Source organism: Sturnira hondurensis, unplaced genomic scaffold (assembly GCF_014824575.4).
Source record: "Sturnira hondurensis isolate 20B ecotype Veracruz unplaced genomic scaffold, ASM1482457v3 Scaffold0018728, whole genome shotgun sequence".
Taxonomy (NCBI): domain Eukaryota; kingdom Metazoa; phylum Chordata; class Mammalia; order Chiroptera; family Phyllostomidae; genus Sturnira; species Sturnira hondurensis.
In genome coordinates this window covers 2,095,691-2,114,794 of record NW_028091359.1, presented here as the reverse complement: position 1 = coordinate 2,114,794, position 19,104 = coordinate 2,095,691, and the positions used below count along the sequence as shown (strand labels likewise).

Genomic DNA, 19,104 nt, shown 5'->3' with positions numbered 1-19,104 from the left:
CTTTTAATTTGTTTTTTTAGTCATTTGAAGCAAAAACATCCTAGGTAAATGAACAAATACTTAGTATTTGAGTACAAAGTATCTGTTTTTAGTAACAAAGAAAAAGATGGCAGTTATCAAAGATTTTGAGAAAGTCATTATTTGATTTTCCACCTTCGGTCAGGTAAATGTCTAAATTTTACTTATCCTAGCACTTTTAGAATTACCATAACATATTTCCTACCTGGGTTTCATTTAGTATGTTACTAAATGAACCCGATTCCAAATTGGATCTTAGGCTAAGTAAGGATGTGAGGAGGACTTACATTTAGTGAAAACAAACATCAGGTGCAGGATAATGAAAAAAGTTTTACTAAGCCCTTGCTGTGAATGAGATGCTGTGGTTGGGAAGTAAGTGGAAAGCTGTGAATGAGAGAATAGGACATTTATTTGATCATTAAAAAAAACTAATTTTTATCCAAAAATGTATTGAACATCTGTAATATTTAAGGTTCTTTGATAGGTGTTGAGATACAGATAAATAAGACCATTTCTTTGTTCTCAAAGAGCAGAGTAGATATGCAATTAATAAAAATGGTATTGTATTGTTTTTGTCCTTAGTTATGTATTTTAAGGCATCAGAAGCTTCAGGTTAAGTAAGTAATTATAAGGAAGATCATATTGTAGTAGAACACCTAGTTTTAGGTAGTAGGATATTTAGAATAGGCTTTTAAAAAATGAAGGAGAGACATAAAGCCAAATCTTGAAGGATGTCAGAATAACTGGGGATAACAGGCAGAAGACACTGCAAGGATGATGGCAGTGAGCATAATGTGGTTAGGGAATGGTTAAGTAGCTTCGAAGAGCTGGAGCCTCTGCTGCTGGTTCTAAGGTTTACATTTAAAAGTATTATCTATTTCATGTTAGACCATTTTCTATTTTTTGGTTTAAACCAAGGATTGTCAAGTCTTGGCAAATGACATTCTTCTTTGGCCTTATAACCTTAGTATTAGCTATATTTTTTTTAGTATTTGATAATGCCCCATGAGGTAGAATCAAAAGCTTTGGGAAGCATCCTCATCATCAATATCCTGGTCCTGTCTAGTTTCTCCAAATTCTATCTATAATAAACTCCTTCAGTAAAAGTTACTTTCACGTTCTTAAATGTAAAAAGTCTTGCTTTGCACTCCTGTTTTCAGAGTGGTATTTGCTATTTTTGATCTACAGAGTAACAGTATTTTATTAAACGTTACCTTTCTTTACTGGTATTATATTCCTTTGAATTTTGCAATATCTACAATTTTCTAGTACTGTTTCTAAATTGTGAGGTTCTGACCTATAACTTTTTTTTCTGATTGCTTCCTATACATTTTTATATATTTCAAGTGGCCAGATTATCCTTTCTATACTCTCCTTTATAGATATCCAGATCTCTTTCAGAGAGATCTTGTCTGTTAATATATTTAGTACTTACCTTTGCATTCTACTCATGCAATCTGTAATGTAGTCTGCTTTTTTCAATTTTCCTGTCCGAGTTATATTTGTAGATTTTTTTTGTTTGTTTTTTGTCATGGGGTTTCTTTTGTATTCTATTTTTATGTTTAGTTAACTTTAAATTTTACCATTTTTCCTCTCTAATAAATATTTTAGAAACTTTTGAGGAATGGTTACTTTTGACATTACCTTCAAAAGGTATATATCTATATTTAGAGTCAAAACAAAATATTGTGAATGCTTAAAGAAATTTGTGAAAATGTCATTTTGGTAGACTTGTTCATTGTCAAAGTTTAGGTTTGTACTATTGAGAGATTTAGTGGAGTTAAGAGAAATATACTGATTAACTGATCCATTGGAACACATTTTTTAAATCTAGGAAATAAAAAGCCTACTTTTAATGTACTCTAGATTTATTTCTTTATAGGAACAATGTTATAAATGATTAGATTCTTAGGGAGCCAGCTTATGGAAATTTAAATCATTGGTTACCTGAATACTGTCAAGAAATAATCGGAATAATATTGTGGAAATGACCAGATGAAGCAGAATAACAATAAAATTGGAAAAGCCCCTTAAAAATGCACATCTGGGCCTGGCTGGTGTGACTGAGTAGATTGAGCGGTGGCCTGCAAACCAAAGGGTTGCTGGTTGATTCCCAGTTGGGGCACATGCCTGGGTCACAGGCCAGGCCCCCAGTTGGGGGTGTGCAAGAGGCAGCCAATCCATGTTTCTCTCACACATCATGTTTTTCCCCTTCTCTTTCTCCCTCCCTCCCACTCTCTAAAAATAAGTAAATAACATCTTTATTAAAAATTAAAAGGTAAGTATCAACAATAAAAAATAGAGTATGAAATATGTAAATCTATAAAGAGTTTAGAACATTACAGTTGCAAGTGGTTGGTTACCAGATGGGAAAGGGGTCAGGGAGATGGGCAAAAAAGTGAAGGGATTAAAAAGTACAAATTGGTAGTTACAGAACAGTCACGGGAATGTAAAGTACAGCATAGGAAATACAGGAGCCAAAGAACATATCAGTATATGCGTTACCCAGGGACATGAACAACAGTGTGGGGATTGTCTGAGGGAATAAGGGAGCTGGGTGGGGGGTGGCAAAGGGTAAAAATTGGGACAAGTCTAATAGCATAATCAATAATATATAATTTATAAATTAATTTAAAATTTTTTCATTTTTTCCAGATTAGAATAGAAAATATTAGAATTATGACTAAGAATCTTTGAGTTTGTTTTACTCAACTAGGAAGAGAAGTAATATTTGCCAAGTTTTATTAGGAACTGGGTTGAGGAAAATGAAAAGATTTTGAGAGCCTTCTTTTCTCTTCTGATTTCTTATCCATCTTCTATTTCTGAATTGCAGTTACAGATGTAGAGCTGAAACGACTGAAAGATGCGTTTAAGAGGACCTGTGGACTCTCGTATTACATGGGCCAGCACTGCTTCATCAGGGAAGTCCTTGGGGATGGAGTTCCCCCAAAGGTTGCTGAGGTAATTAATCCTTGTGGTCCAGGTTTTCCTTTGAGACAGATACCCACCAGCCTGAATCTTGAGGGGCTTCCTGGTTTTAACAATTTTTTTTTGTTTTTATATTGTCCAAGTATAGTTGTCTCCATGTCCCACTCCCCCAGTCTCCCCCTCCCCAGCCATCCTGGTTTTAACAAATTTAATCTGATCCTACCCCCCATTATTTTTCTTGCTGAAAGAAAAATAGGTGGGTAGGTCATGGTTTAGATGTCAGCATGGCTGTGTTTTAGAGGCCAAATGGAATATTGCACAACTTGCAGTTCTGCTTCTTTTGTGCTTCTGAACTTTATAGCCGCAGATTATAGTCATAAACCATTTGTGTGACTGGCCTCTTATTCTTATATACTTATGACATATTTTTCTGTTGGGATTATGTTTTATGAATTTTATGTTAAAAATTCTTATTTTATGTTAGAATATCTTTCCAGATAATAAAATCTAACTAAATTCTGTAAAATTAAATGTTGTGAATGAAACACTAGCTTATTGGAACTTGTAAAGGCTTATTAATTTAATTTAATTTTATTTTATTTTATTTTTTCACAGTTTGAAAATCTCATTAATTTCTTTTTTTTCTCTTCCTTTTCTTTTTTTAATTTAATTCTTTTTTTAAAATATATTTTATTGATTATACCATTACAGTTTTTCTATTCCCCCCCTTCAATCCCCTCCACCCGCACCCTCCCTCCCCACCATTCTCCCCCCCTTAGTTTATAACCATGTGTCTCAAGTTCTTTGGATTCTATATTTCCCCCACTATTCTCGCCCTCCCCCCTATCTATTTTCTACCTACCATCTGTGCTATTTTCTGTGCCTTCTCCCCCCTTCTCCGCCTCCCACCCCCCTATTTCTAACCCTCCATGTGTTCTTCATTTCTATGGTTCCTCTCCTGATCTAGCTGTCCTCTTAGTTTGCTTTTGTTTTAGGTGTGGTTGTTAATAGCTGTGTGTTTGCTGTCCTTTCACTGTTCATCTTTTTCATCTTCTTTTTCTTATATAAGTCCCTTTAGCATTTCATATAATAAGGGCTTGGTGATGATGAACTCCTTGAATTTGATCTTATCTGAGAAGCACTTTATCTGTCCTTCCATTCTAAATGAAAGTTTTGCTGGATAAAGCAATCTTGGCTGTAGGTCTTTGGATTTCATGACTTGGAATACTTCTTTCCAGCCCCTTCTTGCCTGTAAGGTCTCTTTTGAGAAATCCACTGACAGTCTGATGGGTACTCCTTTGTAGGTGACTGTCCCCTTATCCCTTGCTGCTTCTAGGATTCTCTCCTTCATTTTAGTCTTGGCTAATGTAATTATGATGTGCCTTGGTGTGTTCCTTCTTGGGTCCAACTTCTTTGGCACTCTCTGAGCTTCCTGGATTTCCTGGAAGTCTATTTCCTTTGCCAGACTGGGGAAGTTCTCCTTTATTATTTGTTCAAATACGTTTTCCACTCGTGGCTGTTTCTTTCCCCCTTCTGGTACCCCTATAATCCGGATGTTGGAACGTTTAAAGATGTCCTGGAGGTTCCTAAGCCTCTCCTCATTTTTTTGAATTCTCATTTCTTCATTCCTTTCTGGTGGGATGTTTTGTTCTTCCTTCTGGTCCATTCCATTGATTTGAGTCCCAGTTTCCTTTCCATCACTATTGGTTTCCTGTGCATCTCCCTTCATTTCAATTAGTTTAGCCTTCATATGTTCCTCTAATTTGTGACTATAATCAACCAGTTCTGTGAGCATCCTGATAAATAGTGTCTTGAATTGTGCTTCTGAGAGGCTGGCAATTTCTCGGGCGCTGAGAGTTATTGGCTCTGGGACTTTGAGTTCTTGCGCCATCTTTCGGGTTGTTCATGCCTGTTCCATAGCAGGATCAGAGCCCTAAAGTGTTCACTAGAACAGGGCAACTAAGTCGCTGGGTTGTGACGCTGTATGTGGGGGCGGGGTCAAAGAGGGACTATGGCGTCCTGACCGCCGCCTGTCAGCCATGGCCCTCACCGGTGCCGCAGTTGCTGCCGTCACCAGGCCCACGCGTGTCGTCCCACTGCACGCGAGTGTGCCACCGCCGTCAGCCCTCGCCCCCTGGGGCCTGCGTGGTCCGTCTCACTGTGCGCGAATGTGCGACCGCGGTCAGTCTGTCCTGCACCCCAACTGGTTCCCGTCTGCCTGCGCGCCTGGGTCGGGGGCCCTGTCCTGCCCGACCCTGCTCGCTGCTGGCTCTGCCCCTCTTACCGTCCCCGTTGACCGGTTAGATGTAGTCGGACTTCCGTATAATTCAATTTTCTGTCCTTTGGTTGTGTCTTTGTTTCTCCAAACCTTTTGTTGTATTCAAACTTGGTTGTGGGAGAAGGCACAGTGTTTCCACCTATGCCTCCATCTTGGCGGAAGTCCTTTTTAATTTAATTCTTGTTCAAGTACAGTTTTGTCTTATATTCCCAGCCCTGCCCCCTCAGTGCCCCCCACCTCCCTCCCATTTCTGCCCTTTTTTTTCACATTTTGAAAATCTCATTAATTTATTTCTTTTTTCTCTCTTTATTTTCTTTTTTTTTAATTTCTTGTTGTAAAGGCTTATTTAAATTCTACTAAAGTTTTTAGGTAGATATAAAATGCTAAATTGATGTAAATATTTCCTTTCTAAAAATAATAAAGTTACCATTTTATAGGTATATTTTTAGATATGCATCATGTCATTCTAAATGTGAAATAAAAATATAATAAAGCAGTGAAAATTATGATAGGAATTTTAAGTTTGGTATATTACACAGAACCTTAATTAATTATTCCTAATTAGTGACAGTTTCTGTTTCTAACTTGTGTTGTGTGCTTTTGAACCTTGTGGTTTACATGATATAGAGATTACATTTGTTGTGTGTGTGTGTATATTAATTTTTTTTGGTGGGGATATATATTGCATTAATTCTCTTACATGTATTTTTCTGTAAAATTACTTACTTTCTTGTTCTGTCATTTCAAATTTATGACAGGGTTAGCTTTTTTCCTGTCATACCTTATTGGGTTCTCTGTTTCAAAATGAATTCATCTTTCTATTTTGTTAACCAGACATCTTTTATTAGGAATGTTAGAATTCAGATGTGCTGGTAAGGAACGTGGAATCCACACTGGGCACCCTCTTTGAAGTGTTTGGGTCACTGCTCAAGTTTAAGTTCTTTATAAATAAGGCAGTAGTTGAAAAGTATGTAAGTGGCCAGCACCATAGATGTCCCAGTGACGCTCCCTTTCTTGACATAGTTGTTGTAATACTGGTAGTAACCTCTTTGAATTCTCCAGCAGTGCCTTTAGGGGTGAAATCCTGCATCAATATCCAGCCTGGCAGCTCCTCCATTTTGACATCCATGAGTTTATTCTCCTTCTCTGGTATGACTAAAGCCATCTTGGAGTCTAGGGTGTCTATCTTTCTATTTTCTTTTTGTCCTAAATGCTAGTATAATATAAAAATTTGGAATTTAGAATTTTTAATTTTAAGATATAACTAGCAATTTAATGAAATAGTATAAGTTGCCAGTTAAAGGATGGAATTTAAACTTGGGTCCATATTAATATAAAATGCTTTCAAATTCAAATATAGACTTCCTCTACTATTGGAAAATAGAGTGTGCCTATGAAACCTTTGTTAGCCAAAATGGCATAAAATGAAGACCTTAGGGCAGGTCTTGTTAATGGATACACAAAACAAATCGAGATTGAGTACAGATGCTCATGGATGCAGTTGGGAGCTACAGTGGCTTGATGCTGAGATGCCTTTCATCACTTGTGGGTTTTGGTGTTGTCTTAGGAAACCATTGCTTAACCCAAGGTCACAAAGATTTACTTTCCTCTAAGAGTCTTGGCTCTTACATTTAGGTCTTATCCATTTTATGTTAATTTTTGTATATGGTGTGAGGTGTACTAGGGTGGGGGACATTTTCTGTTCTATTTGTCTTAGTTTTATGTAGACATTGTGCCCCTGGATTTTGAAGGGAGAGACTTTCTCAATGATTCTGCTTCTCCCCCAGGGATAAAGAATGTATTTAATGAATGTCTTTTTAATGCTTATATTAATGATTTAAATTTATTTCTCAAATTAATTCTTTAATCATGCATTTTATTGACAAAAATTCTGCATGGCAGATACTAGGTCAGATTTTTTTTTAAACAGCATAACATTTCTGACATCAACTACATGGATTTTATTTTTTCTCCACATCAACCAACTCTTAAGTTCTCTCGATACCATCTAGATGTCCTACAATTCAATTCAGTTCTGATATTAATTACCCTGAATTAGAACAGACCTCAAAGGTCTGCCCCCCCGCCCCCTACTTCAAAAACCAGTTGCAGGTTCCAGACCTCCCAACTTCTGACCAATTGGCTATAAATTCTAGGGTTCCCGTGACTCCCTCATCAAGTTCAATAATTTGCTTACAATGGCTCACAGAACTCAGGAAGGCACTTTAGTTACTGTAGTTTTTGGACTGTGAGGCACACCCCCTCCCATGCCGGCCCCTGCCATTTGGGAGGAATGATGGTTGTTAATGCTGCTGTTGAGTTCTGTTTACATTTACATTGGTGAAATATTATATTATTTATGTTATTAAATATTTTACCACATTTTTTGCTTCAAATTTTTTTTAAAATTTTCCTCTAAAACCAAGGTGTGTCTTATGGTCCGAAAAATATGGTACTGTTACCACTTTGTTTACTATAAAGGATACAACTCAGGGTGTTGGGGGAACTGGACAGCTACATGCAAAAAATGAAACTTGATCACCAACTTACACCATACACAAAAATAAATTAAAGTTGGATAAAAGACTTAAATATAAGTCATAATGCCACAAAAGTCCTAGAGGAAAACATTGCCAGGAAAATCTCAGACATTCCATGCAGCAACATCTTCGTGGATATGTCCCCTAAAGCAAAGGACATAAAGGAAAGAATAAACAAATGGGACCTCATCAAATTAAAAAGCTTCTGCATGGCTAAAGAAAACAGCATTAAGATGAAAAGAGAGCTAACTATATGGGAAAACATATTTGCCAATGAGACCTCGGACAAGGGCTTGATCTCCAAAATGTATAAAGAACTCACACCACTCCACTCCAGGAAGAAAAAAAAATTTTAAAAATGGGCGAAAGACTTGAACAGACACTTCCCCAAGGAGGATATACAGAGGGCCCAGAGACATATGAAAAGATGCTCAGCATCACTAGCCATCTGAGAAGTGCAAATTAAAACCACAATGAAATACCACCTCATACCTGTCAGAATAGCCAACATAAACAAATCAACAAACAAGTGTTGGAGAGGGCATGGAGAAAAGGGAACCCTAGTGTACTGTTGGTGGGAATGCAGACTGGTGCAACCACTGTGAGATCAGTATGAAATTTCCTCAGAAAACTAAAAATGGAACTGCCTTTTGATCCATCAATTCTGCTGCTGGGATTATACCCTAAGAGCCCTGAAACACCAACTCAAAAGAATCTGTGCACCCCAATGTTCATAGCAGTACAATTTACAATAGCCAAGTGTTGGAAGCAACCTAAGTGCCCATTAGCAAATGAGTGGATCAAAAACCTATGATACATTTACACAATGGAATTCTGCGTAGCAGAAAGAAGGAGCTTCTACCCTTTGTGACAGCATGGATGGGACTGGAGAGCATTATGCTAAGTGAAATAAGCCAGGGGGTGAGGGACAAATACCATATGATCTCACCTTTAACTGGAACATAATCAACAAAAGAAAAAAGCAAATGAAATATAACCAGAGTCATTGAAAATAAGAACAATCTAACAATAGCCAGAGGAGAGAGGGGAAAAGGGTTTTCAGAAACTACTATAAAGGACACATGGACAAAACCAAGGGGGAGGGTGGAAGCAAGGGAGGGAGGTGGATTTGGAGCATGTGGGGAGAAAATACAGACAACTGTAATTGAACAACAATAAAATAATAAAAAAAAACAAAGGATACAACTCAGGAACAACCAAATGGAAAGGGTTGTATTGGGCGTTATTGGGGTGGAGATTGGAGGGGAATGGTGCATGGAATTTTCATGTCCTTTTTGTGTACTCCACCTTTTGAGCACCTTGATGGGTTCACCAACCCTGAGGGGTTGTTTGTTTGTTTGTTTGTTTTTGGGTGTGTGTGTGTGTGTGTGTGTGTGTAAGAGTTTCATTGCATAGGCATGATTTATTAAATCATTGACCTTTGGTGAGTGGCTTAATCTCAAGCTCCTCCTCCCTTTCTAGAGATTGGAGAGGGGGGCTGAAAGTTCCAGCCCTTATTTATATTGTTAGTTTTTCTGACTAGGTGCTCTCATTCTGTAGGTTTATAAAGGGTGCAGGAGTCACCTCATTAGCATACACTCAAGTGTGGTTGAAAGGAGATTATTATGGATAACAAAAGATACTCCTTTCACTGCTATCAGGAAATTCCAAGGGTTTTAGAAGCTCTTGTGTCAGGAACCTGGAGGAAGATGAAATACAGATTCCTTATTATTTCACAGTAGCACACAAGGCACTCAACAAAGAATTGTCAATCGAATGAATTATGTGATCGCTGTTACTTTCTCTTCTTATGCATAGCTTTTCTTTATTTCTGATTACTGTGATACCCATTTCTAAGAGTTTAAAACATGTCTTTTGGGATCTCTTTGTATTTCCTTATTTTTTACCATTTTAATTGAAAATATTTGACAAATAACTGTAAATTTAAGGTATAAAAACATTTGATACATTTGCCATTGTATTTCTGAACATTTGTTACCAGACTAAAGGGATCTGTTTGCTTGTGCCCATCAAAGCCTGAGAAGACATGAACAGAAATTTGCAGCAAAGAACATAAGGATTTATTAGTTGAGGAGGTGGCCCATGCCTATCTATAGTCCCAGATGAGCTAATGCTCAAAGACCTGGCTCCCCAATGGTTTCTTGGGTATGGGTTGGTTATATAGGGGGAAAATCATTAATAATGGTGACTAAGGAAGTTAGGGTTGTGGCTCTAGTGATTGGCTGTCACCAAGGCAGTGGGTAGTTGATTAGTGCATCTGTTCCTGGTGTCAGACATGGCATCACTTTGTCTGGTTTCACAAGGATGTGTTTTGTGGGGTCATTGTGGAGCTGAACCCAACTGTGGCCTAGATGTTATCTCTAGTTTGCTGAAACTCTGTCTCTGTGGTCAAGGGACTCAGGCCTTGTTCCTGATATTATGTGATGCTGACTACAACCTTATTGTCCTGAGGGCTTAATGATTAAGGGAGTGGACATACAAGAAAAAAGGAGGCAGGTGAGTCAGGGTGCTGGATGAGGCCAGTTTAAATCAAAAGGAAGGAAAGAAGAAAAGGTCATATTAAAGAAATGAAGTTTCTGCACGGTTACATTCAGTTGGAGAAGAATGCCAGTCTTTCAAATCAAAATGATGTGTATAAGTTTTATTGAAGTTGAAGGAATTTCTATAATTCCATAGAATCCTTATCACACTATTGAGCTATTGAAGGAAAAGATACTTATCTTCCTGGACCTCGATAAGGACTCCAAAGAGAGAGAATAAATATTCAGTATGATAGCCAATGATATATGTACATTAGAATAGATGCAGCATAGGCCCTGGCTGGTGTAGCTCCATGGCCTATGAACCAAAGTTCTGCTGGTTCAACTCCCATTCAGGGCACATGCCTGAGTTGTGGGCCAGGTCCCCAGTGCAGGGGAGCATGAGTGGCAAGCACACATTAATATGTCTCTCCCTCTCTTTCTCCTTTCCTTTTCTCTCTCTAAAAATAAATAAATATAATTTTTGAAATAAAATCTTAAAAAAGTAGATGCAGCATATTCTTGGCTCAGTACAATAACAAGGTGTAAAAGAGGAATACATAATTTCACTGGTTTATGAGGACCTTGTTTGATGGGGACAAGGTTTGTTGGAGGTGTTAATCAGCCTCAAATTCTTCAACAACTGAAACAACTGAGGTTGGCTTTATCATTTTCTCGTAGGTGATTTACTGTTCTTTTGGTGGAACATCGAAAGGACTGCACTTCAATAATTTAATAGTTGGACTTGTCCTTCTTACAAGAGGCAGAGATGAAGAGAAAGCAAAATGTAAGTACTTTCATTATCTCAAAATGGTCATATAGATGTGTGTGCAGAATTATTTTACCTCAGATTTCTGATGACAAGTAAAGGATTTGAATTGACATTTCTCCCAAGAAGATAAATGAGTGGCCAATAAACACTTGAAAAAATGCTCAACATAATTAGTTATTACGGAATTATAAATTAAAATTACAATAAGACCCCACTTTACACCCAAGAGGATGTGGGAAAGTTGCAATCCTCATACATTGACATTGGAAGTGTAAAATAGTGCAGCCACTTGAGAAAACTATTTGGGAGTTCCTCAGACTTCTGTTAAACCTGAAGTTATCTACAATTTGGCAATTCCACTCCTAGTTACACACCAAAGAAAATTGAAAACACATAGTTGACCCTGGAACAATGTGGGAATTAGGGGGACCAACGCCTGTGCCGTTGAAAATTATGTATAACTTTTTGACCCACTCAGAACTTAGCTATCCATTGTAATCTGGAAGGGATTCATTTCAGGACCCCCTACAGATAACAAAAATCAACAGATGCTCAATTCCACTATATAAAATGGCACAGATCGGTGTATATAGTTAGCCCTCTGTGTGCGTGGACTCCCACCAGTGGATTGAGAAACTGTACAGGTATTTATTGAAAAATAACCATCTGTATAAGTGGACCCATGTGGTTCCAACCCATGTGGTTCAAGGGTCAACTGTATTCATTAAAAAAATGTACATGGATATTAATAGCAGTTCTGTTCATAATGGTCAGAAATTAAGAGAACCCTAGTGTCCATTACTACTGTATTTAACAAAAATGTGCTGTATCCACATAATAGAATATTATTCAACAATAAAAAGGAATAAAGTACTGATATTGGATTGACCAAAAAGTTTTTGTGTTTTTTTACTGTACAATGGCTCTAATAGTGAGTGCTTAGCTGTCTTTAACTTCATTTGAAACAATTTTGTTAGATTTGATTGTGACAGCTGTCATCAGCACACATTAAAAAAAAATAAAAATTGATGAATTTTTGGATAGCTGTTTTAATATTGGAGGTAGAAGAAAATAAGCAACACTTTTGGCATAGTAGGCTTTATTTAAGAAAGATAAAATGCAAGTGAAATACAAAATCAATTTGTACAGTCTACGGAGAAGGTGCTGTGACAAATGAAACATGTCAAAAGTGTGCCCTGGCTAGTGTGGCTCAGTGGATTGAGTGCTGGCCTTCGAACCAAAGGGTGGCCAGTTCAATCCCCAGTCAGGACACGTGCCTGGGTCTCAGGCCAGGTCCCTAGTAGGGGGCATGTGAGAGAAAACCACACACTGATATTTCTCTCCCTCTCTTTCTCCTTCCTTTCCTTTCTATCTAAAAAATAAATTTTAAAAATCTTAAAAAATAAAATCTTAAAAAAGAAACATGTCAGAAGTGGTTTGTGAGGTTTCATGTTAGAGATTTCTTGCTGGACTATGTTCCACAGTTTGGGTAGACCAGTTGAAGTTGATAGCAATCAAATCAAGACATTAATTGAGAACAATCAACGTTCTACCACAAGGGAGATAGCTGACATACTCAAAGTATCCAAATCAGCCCTGGCTGTTGTGGCTCAATGGATTGAGTGCTGGCCAGTGAACCAGAAGATCACTGGTTTGATTCCCACCCAGTCAGGGCACATGCCCGAGTTGTGGGCCAGGTCCCCAGTGTGGGGGTGCATGAGAGGCAACCACACATTGGTGTTTCTCTCCCTGTCTCCCTCTCTCTCTCTCTAAAAATAAATCTTTTTAAAAAATCCAAATCAAATGTTGAAAATCATTTGCACCAATTTAGTTATGTTAATCACTTTGATGTTTGAGTTCCACATAAGTCAAATGAAAAAACTTGACCGTATTTCTGCATGTGATTCTCCACTTAAGCATAACAAAAACGTTTAATATAAATTTTGACAGATGATGTAACGTGCACACTTTACAATAATATGAAACAGAAGAGATTATGTGGCAAGCTAATCCATGAACTCAGGATTAGTTTTTGGCCAACTCAGTATGTGCTGCAACATGAATGAACCTGAAAACATTATGGTAAATGATACATGCAAGTCAATTGAGGTCATATATTATATGATTCTATTTATGTAAAATGTCTAGATTAGACAAATCCTTAAAGATAGAAAGTAAACTAATGGTTGCCAGAAGCTGGGGGGAGAGGAAAATGGAGAGTCACTACTAATGAGTATGGGGTCTCTTTTGGGGATAAAAATGTTCTGGAATTAGATAGTGGTGAAGATTACATTGAAATTTACACATTTTTTAAAAAGTAATCTTGGAGGAAGGGACAGAGGTGAGAAAGAGAGGGTGGGCAAGAATGAGGGAGGGAGAGTGAGAGAGATGTATTTATTCCACTTATTTATCAATTCTTTGGTTGCTTCCTGTATGTGCACTGACTGGGAATTAAACCTACAACCTTGATATATTGGGACAACACTCTAACCAACTGAACTGCTTGCCCAGCTCCTTAATTGTACACCTTTATTTATTTATTTAATGTTTATTTTTATTTGTATTTAAAGATTTTATTTATTTTCTAGAGAGGGAAGGGGTGGGAGAAAGGGAGAGAAATGTCGATGCCTGAGAGAAGCATCAGTCGGCTGCCTCTCACATGCCTCTAACCGGAAACCTGGCCCCCAACCCAGCCAGGCATGTGCCCTGACTGGGAATCAAATCAGCAGCCTTTCTGTTTGCAAGCCGATGTTTATCGTACTGAGCCACACCAGCCAGGGCATGAGTGGTATACTTTTAAAGGATGAATTTTAAGGAATGTGCATTGTATCTCAATAAAGTTGTTATTTTTAAAATTCTGGTATATTTTTAGCCATCTATTCTTCACAAATAAAAACAAATATCAATTTACTTGATAATGTTTTATACAGATTCTTGTTAAAAAGTTTAATTATTTTTAATAGTTTTACTTTAATTTCAGAATTTCATTTTATTAGGTGAATTTTCTAAGCCTAGAAGGGGATAGAACCTCATCCATGACCTTTAAATCCTAATAAGCGGGCAAATTATTCTCTAAACACAAAAGGGAAGATAACCTTAGTTAATTATTGTCTATCTATGTTTCCTAGGATATGCATTTATTTCCCTTTTTTATAGTTTCATCAAGGTATAATTGACATACAGTACAATGCACATGTAGAAAGTGTACATTTTTATATGTTTTGAGGTATATATATGTATATATATACACATATACATATATATACACACATATGCACACACACACCAATATTATCACAACCAAGATAATGAACATATCCATAAACCCAATTTTATATACAGGAATATAACTGTGATCCTAGTTTTTTTCAATAGCATCCCTCTACCAACAAACATACTCTGTCTCCAGGCAGCCAATAATTAAAAATAACAATTTTTTTGAGTTGCAAAGACAAACACATTATTTTAAATTTTTTTCATTTTTATTATAAAATTTCATTAGTTTTCTGGAGGTGAAAAAACAAAAGTATCATGAACTAAGTGACTTAAAACAACAGAAAGTTAGTATCTCACAGTTCTGGAGGTTAGATAGAAGTCCAAAATTAAGATGTTAGCAAGGCTTTGCTCCCTCTGAAACTTATAGGGAAAAATCCTTTCTTCTTCCCAACTTCTGGGGATGGCCATCAGTTCTTGGCTCACAGCTTCATTACTCTAATCTGCCTGTCTCATTTCATGGCTTTCTTCCAACTGTCTTGTCATCTTATAATCAATCACATTATATTAGGGTCCATCCTAATGATGTCATCATAAATTGATTACAGTGGAACCTCAGTTCTTGAACTTAATTTCTCTGGAAACCTGTTTGAGAAGTGATTTGTTTTAAAATTGAGAGAATGGCCTGAGAGACAGGTGACTGGTCATAATAGATATGAACATGAAAGTGTTGTCAGATAGAGAATCAAGACCTGAAGTTTGTTAGACAACCAAGACATTTTTTACATGAATGACCTGGTTGAGAACCAAATTGTTTGAGAACCAAGACACAGGAGAACCGAGGTTTGATTATGTATCTACAAAGACCCCATTCTAGGTACTGGAGTTAGGACTTAAACATCTTTGGGTTTGGGGTGCCACAATTCAACCCATAACAGATAGTCCGAGCCTTCCAGTAATATGTAGTCTCCCTCAAGGAATTGACCATGGGGTGTGAGGGCAGACAGTGGTACCCACCTGGCCTACAGAGGAATGGATATCTTGTCATCTCTCTTTCCAAATAAGGGCACATTCACAGGTACCCAGGGGTTAGGATTTCAATATACCTCATTTGGGGGTAGAGTTCAACCCACAATAGTATTTTAAGCATACATACATGTACCCTCAACCAGCTTTATTATTTCTTAACACTATATCGTATTTGTCCTAGATCTTGTTTTTAAAGAAATAAAATATAGCCAATATGGCGTTCTCTCTTTATATCACTCCATGGTCTCATCCCCATTGTTCTCTTTACAGAGATTTTCATCCTTATGGCTTTGGTGATATCTCATTTCTCATACAGGTTTTGTACATTTATGACATTTTTATATATCCTTAAACATACCTTCAACCGTTTCTGCAGATTTTAAACTTTTAATGGTACAAAATAATAAAGATTATTTTGCAGTTTTCTTTTTCTCTGAATATTTTTGGTATTCATCTTGAAACAATTCCTTTATTCTTACTGTTATATAGTGTTTTATTGTGTGTGTTTATTTGTATCTCACTCTACCTATTTGCTTGTTGATAGACATTTGTCTTTTTTCCCTAAATTTTGCTACTACAAACAATACTCCAGTGAACATTGTTGTTCATGGATGTGCACATGTATGAGAGTTTCTCAAGGGTAGAAGTGGAGTTGCCTGGACCCTGAATTTCTAGCATACACCTTCATCTTTACTAGATTTTGGCAAATTGTTCTATAAAGTGGTTGTAGTAATCCATACTCTCATTAACAGTGTATAAAAGTTTCTTGTTTCTCCCACATTATTAACTCTTTGTACTGTCACACCTAAACATTTCCACAAATTTGGTGTGATTGAAAGGATACCACATTGCTGCTTTAATTTGCATTGCTGGGCTTTCTCAAGGAATAAATTAAGTTATGTGTTTATAAAGTGCTTGGGACTAATAATCATTCAATTGCTAACTTTTTCTTCCCTACTTCCACCAAGTTATATTTAATTTATGATAAGGTTAATTTATTTTTCCTTTCTTCTAGACATTTTTAGTCTTTTTGCAAGTGAATCTGGAAGTTATGTTACACGGGAAGAAATGGAAAGAATGCTCCATGTGGTGGATGGTAAAGTCCCAGATACACTCAGGAAATGTTTCTCGGAGGTATATTTAAAGATTTGCATTTCATCTCTACCTATTGACAATGTATTAACTCTTAAGTTATATAATGAGTTTAGCTATGATGAATAGATGTGTTTATGTGCATGTATTCTTGAAATTCTGAATTTAACAGTTGGTGTTTCAACAGAGTTTTATGCTCAAAGTACATGACACCTACTACTGCTATATTTGTGAATCGGAAAGTTCCCAGTTTTACTGGAAAGACAGCTCTCTATGTTTATGGTATAAGATGACACACTCCCACACTCTCACACCAATACACATATGCTCGCACAGGTGATTCCGTAGAAACTTGAGCATTGTTCACATTGTAGTGCCATTGCTTTTCATCATGGACATATAGGTATATCACTCATTTGCCTTGAGCCATTCTGGTACCTGTATGCCCCATCAAGGCCTATTTTATTGTTTATTTTATTACTTAGTTGATTTGCATTGTGAAAAATTTATGTTTAAAAAATTTATCATTTTTCTCTTTTCATAAATCTCCTATTTTGTATAAAAGTTAAACAATAGAAAATGTGTATCTTTTACAGAGAAAATTCTTTTTTTTTCTTTTTAGAGGTCTGCTCATATGGGAAAAATCCCTAGAGATGGTAGAATAAAACCCTTTAGAAGTTCCTGAACCTTTCCTGCGGCACTCAGTGCTGTAAGACTTCTTATGGGTGGCTATTTGACCTACTTTCATTTCAGATATGACAGTTCTTCACTGCTCATGGCTTTGTTCAGGGAGTTTTTATTCAGTTTAGTTTATTTACCTTCCTAACTATGTAGGTATTGATTGTCAATACTGTAACCATATGCATATACCTAGCTCTGATATCTCTTTGGACTCCCTGGCTTTAGTTTTCACCACTCCCTTTCTTGCTTTTGAGCTTGGTCATATAGTTTTTGGTACTGGTTATGGTATTAGATTTTACTCAGTATTTCCATGTATTTGGTAAAAAGGATTGGCTGCTTGCATTTTTGATTCTGACATATTGACTGAAAGTTGCTGTAATAGTATTTCAGTATTTCAAGACAGACTAGGTTAGGTATGTTTTTTTTCCCCCTCTAAGAACAAACATTTCCTGGTCAGAAAAAAGGTAATCTAATCTTTTCAGGCTAGATGATTGCAATTTTTTCAGAGATGTCAAATGTGTTAATATTTTTTGCTCATTTGAGGGGAAAATGTTTATTTTTTTTATTTAAAAAGGTTTATGAAGGCATTCCCATTTTATAGATGGGAATTAAATGTGGTTAGCCACCCACTTCACTATAATTTAGGCACAGTCCTTACTGGAGTGGCTCAGTAGGATGGGCATCGTACCACAAGCCAAAAAGTGGCTGGTTCAGTTCCTAATCAGGATGCATGTCTGGGTTGCAGGCCAGGTTCCAGGTTGGAGGTATGTGGATTGTGTGGATTGAACTGGATTGATTTTTCTCTCCCTTCCTTCCACTCTCTCTAAAAAGAAATAAATAAAATCTTTAAAAATAAAATTTAGGTACAAAAGCAGGTAACTAGATGATAATTAGGGGAAAATAAAATAGAGTAAGGGAGATAGGTGGTAATAGGGAAGAGGTGGCTGTCAGTATTTTGTATAGAATAGTTAGGAAAGACTTGTCAGATAATGTGACATTTGAACAAAAAAATTTAAAGGAAGTGAGAGATAAAACCAGATATCTGGGGCAAGCACTTTTCATGAAGAAAATATAATATAGCAAAGACCCTGAGGTGGGAGTGTGCTTAACATGTCTAAGGAACAACAGAGAGGCCACTTCAGCTGGAATAGAGTGAGTTAGGGAGTAGTAGGAAATGAAGTTACAGAGGTTGGGGGGCGGGGTGGCATGGAATGCCTGTATTATATATAACCCTGTAAGACAGTGTGAGTTCTTTGACTTTCACCCTGAGATACGGAAAGTGTTAGAGGGTTTTGAGCAGAGGAGTACATGAGTTGTGTTGTTGCTTTTTAAACGTGGTCATTTTGGCTTTTGTGTGTTGAGTAGGCTTGATAGAGTCCAATTGAAGTATCTGAATGACCCAGGTAATATTACCAGACCAAAGAACAAAGGTTTGGCTGCCCATCACCACAAAAGCCAAACTCATGAGGCAGGTGCTGGTGCAAAAGGAAAGAGGTTTATTCAGGTCCTGTAAAACCTGGGAGAATGGAGAACTCCTTTCTCAAAGATCATCTCTGTTTTCCTGCTTGAGCCAGCAGTTTTTAAAGGGATAGGGAAGGAAGGTCTTTTTCCCTAACCCAAATATCTTTCTAGCTTCTGACATGCTCTAGCCTTATCCATTCATCTTTCTGGCTTTCAGTGTGCTCAGTGTAAGAACCTCTGATGCTGCCATTGTGGCCAATGAGCAGAGACTTCCCGGCACACTGACTGACTTATGATAACATTAAAAGGTGATGGCCATTAAGATCGTAGTATGGCAGGGAGCTGATGAGAAGTTTTTAGATTCTGCATTTATTTTGAAGGTGGGGTTGACAGGATCTGTGGCAGAAAGAGAAGAGAATGGCTAAGGTGTTTGTCCTGATTTAGTGAATGAGTTGCTATTAACTGAGATGGCTAAGACAGGGGTTTGGGGCTTCAGTATTGAGAGGTTTAGAGCATAATTAAATTTGAGAATCATATTAGACATTCAAGTGG

At 37.1% G+C, this 19,104-nt stretch overlaps 1 protein-coding gene across 3 annotated transcripts in view; it reads left to right on the top strand.

Moving 5' to 3' along the window:
* USP32 (ubiquitin specific peptidase 32) overlaps positions 1-19,104 on the top strand; it is a 142,622-nt gene that overhangs the window by 38,539 nt on the left and 84,979 nt on the right. For all 3 annotated transcript variants that reach the window (XM_037070353.1, XM_037070354.1, XM_037070352.1), the window contains exons 2-4: positions 2,852-2,979; positions 10,986-11,091; positions 16,334-16,452. In XM_037070353.1, coding sequence (XP_036926248.1) covers positions 2,852-2,979; positions 10,986-11,091; positions 16,334-16,452 — 353 coding nt within the window. The remainder of the gene's footprint in view (positions 1-2,851; positions 2,980-10,985; positions 11,092-16,333; positions 16,453-19,104) is intronic.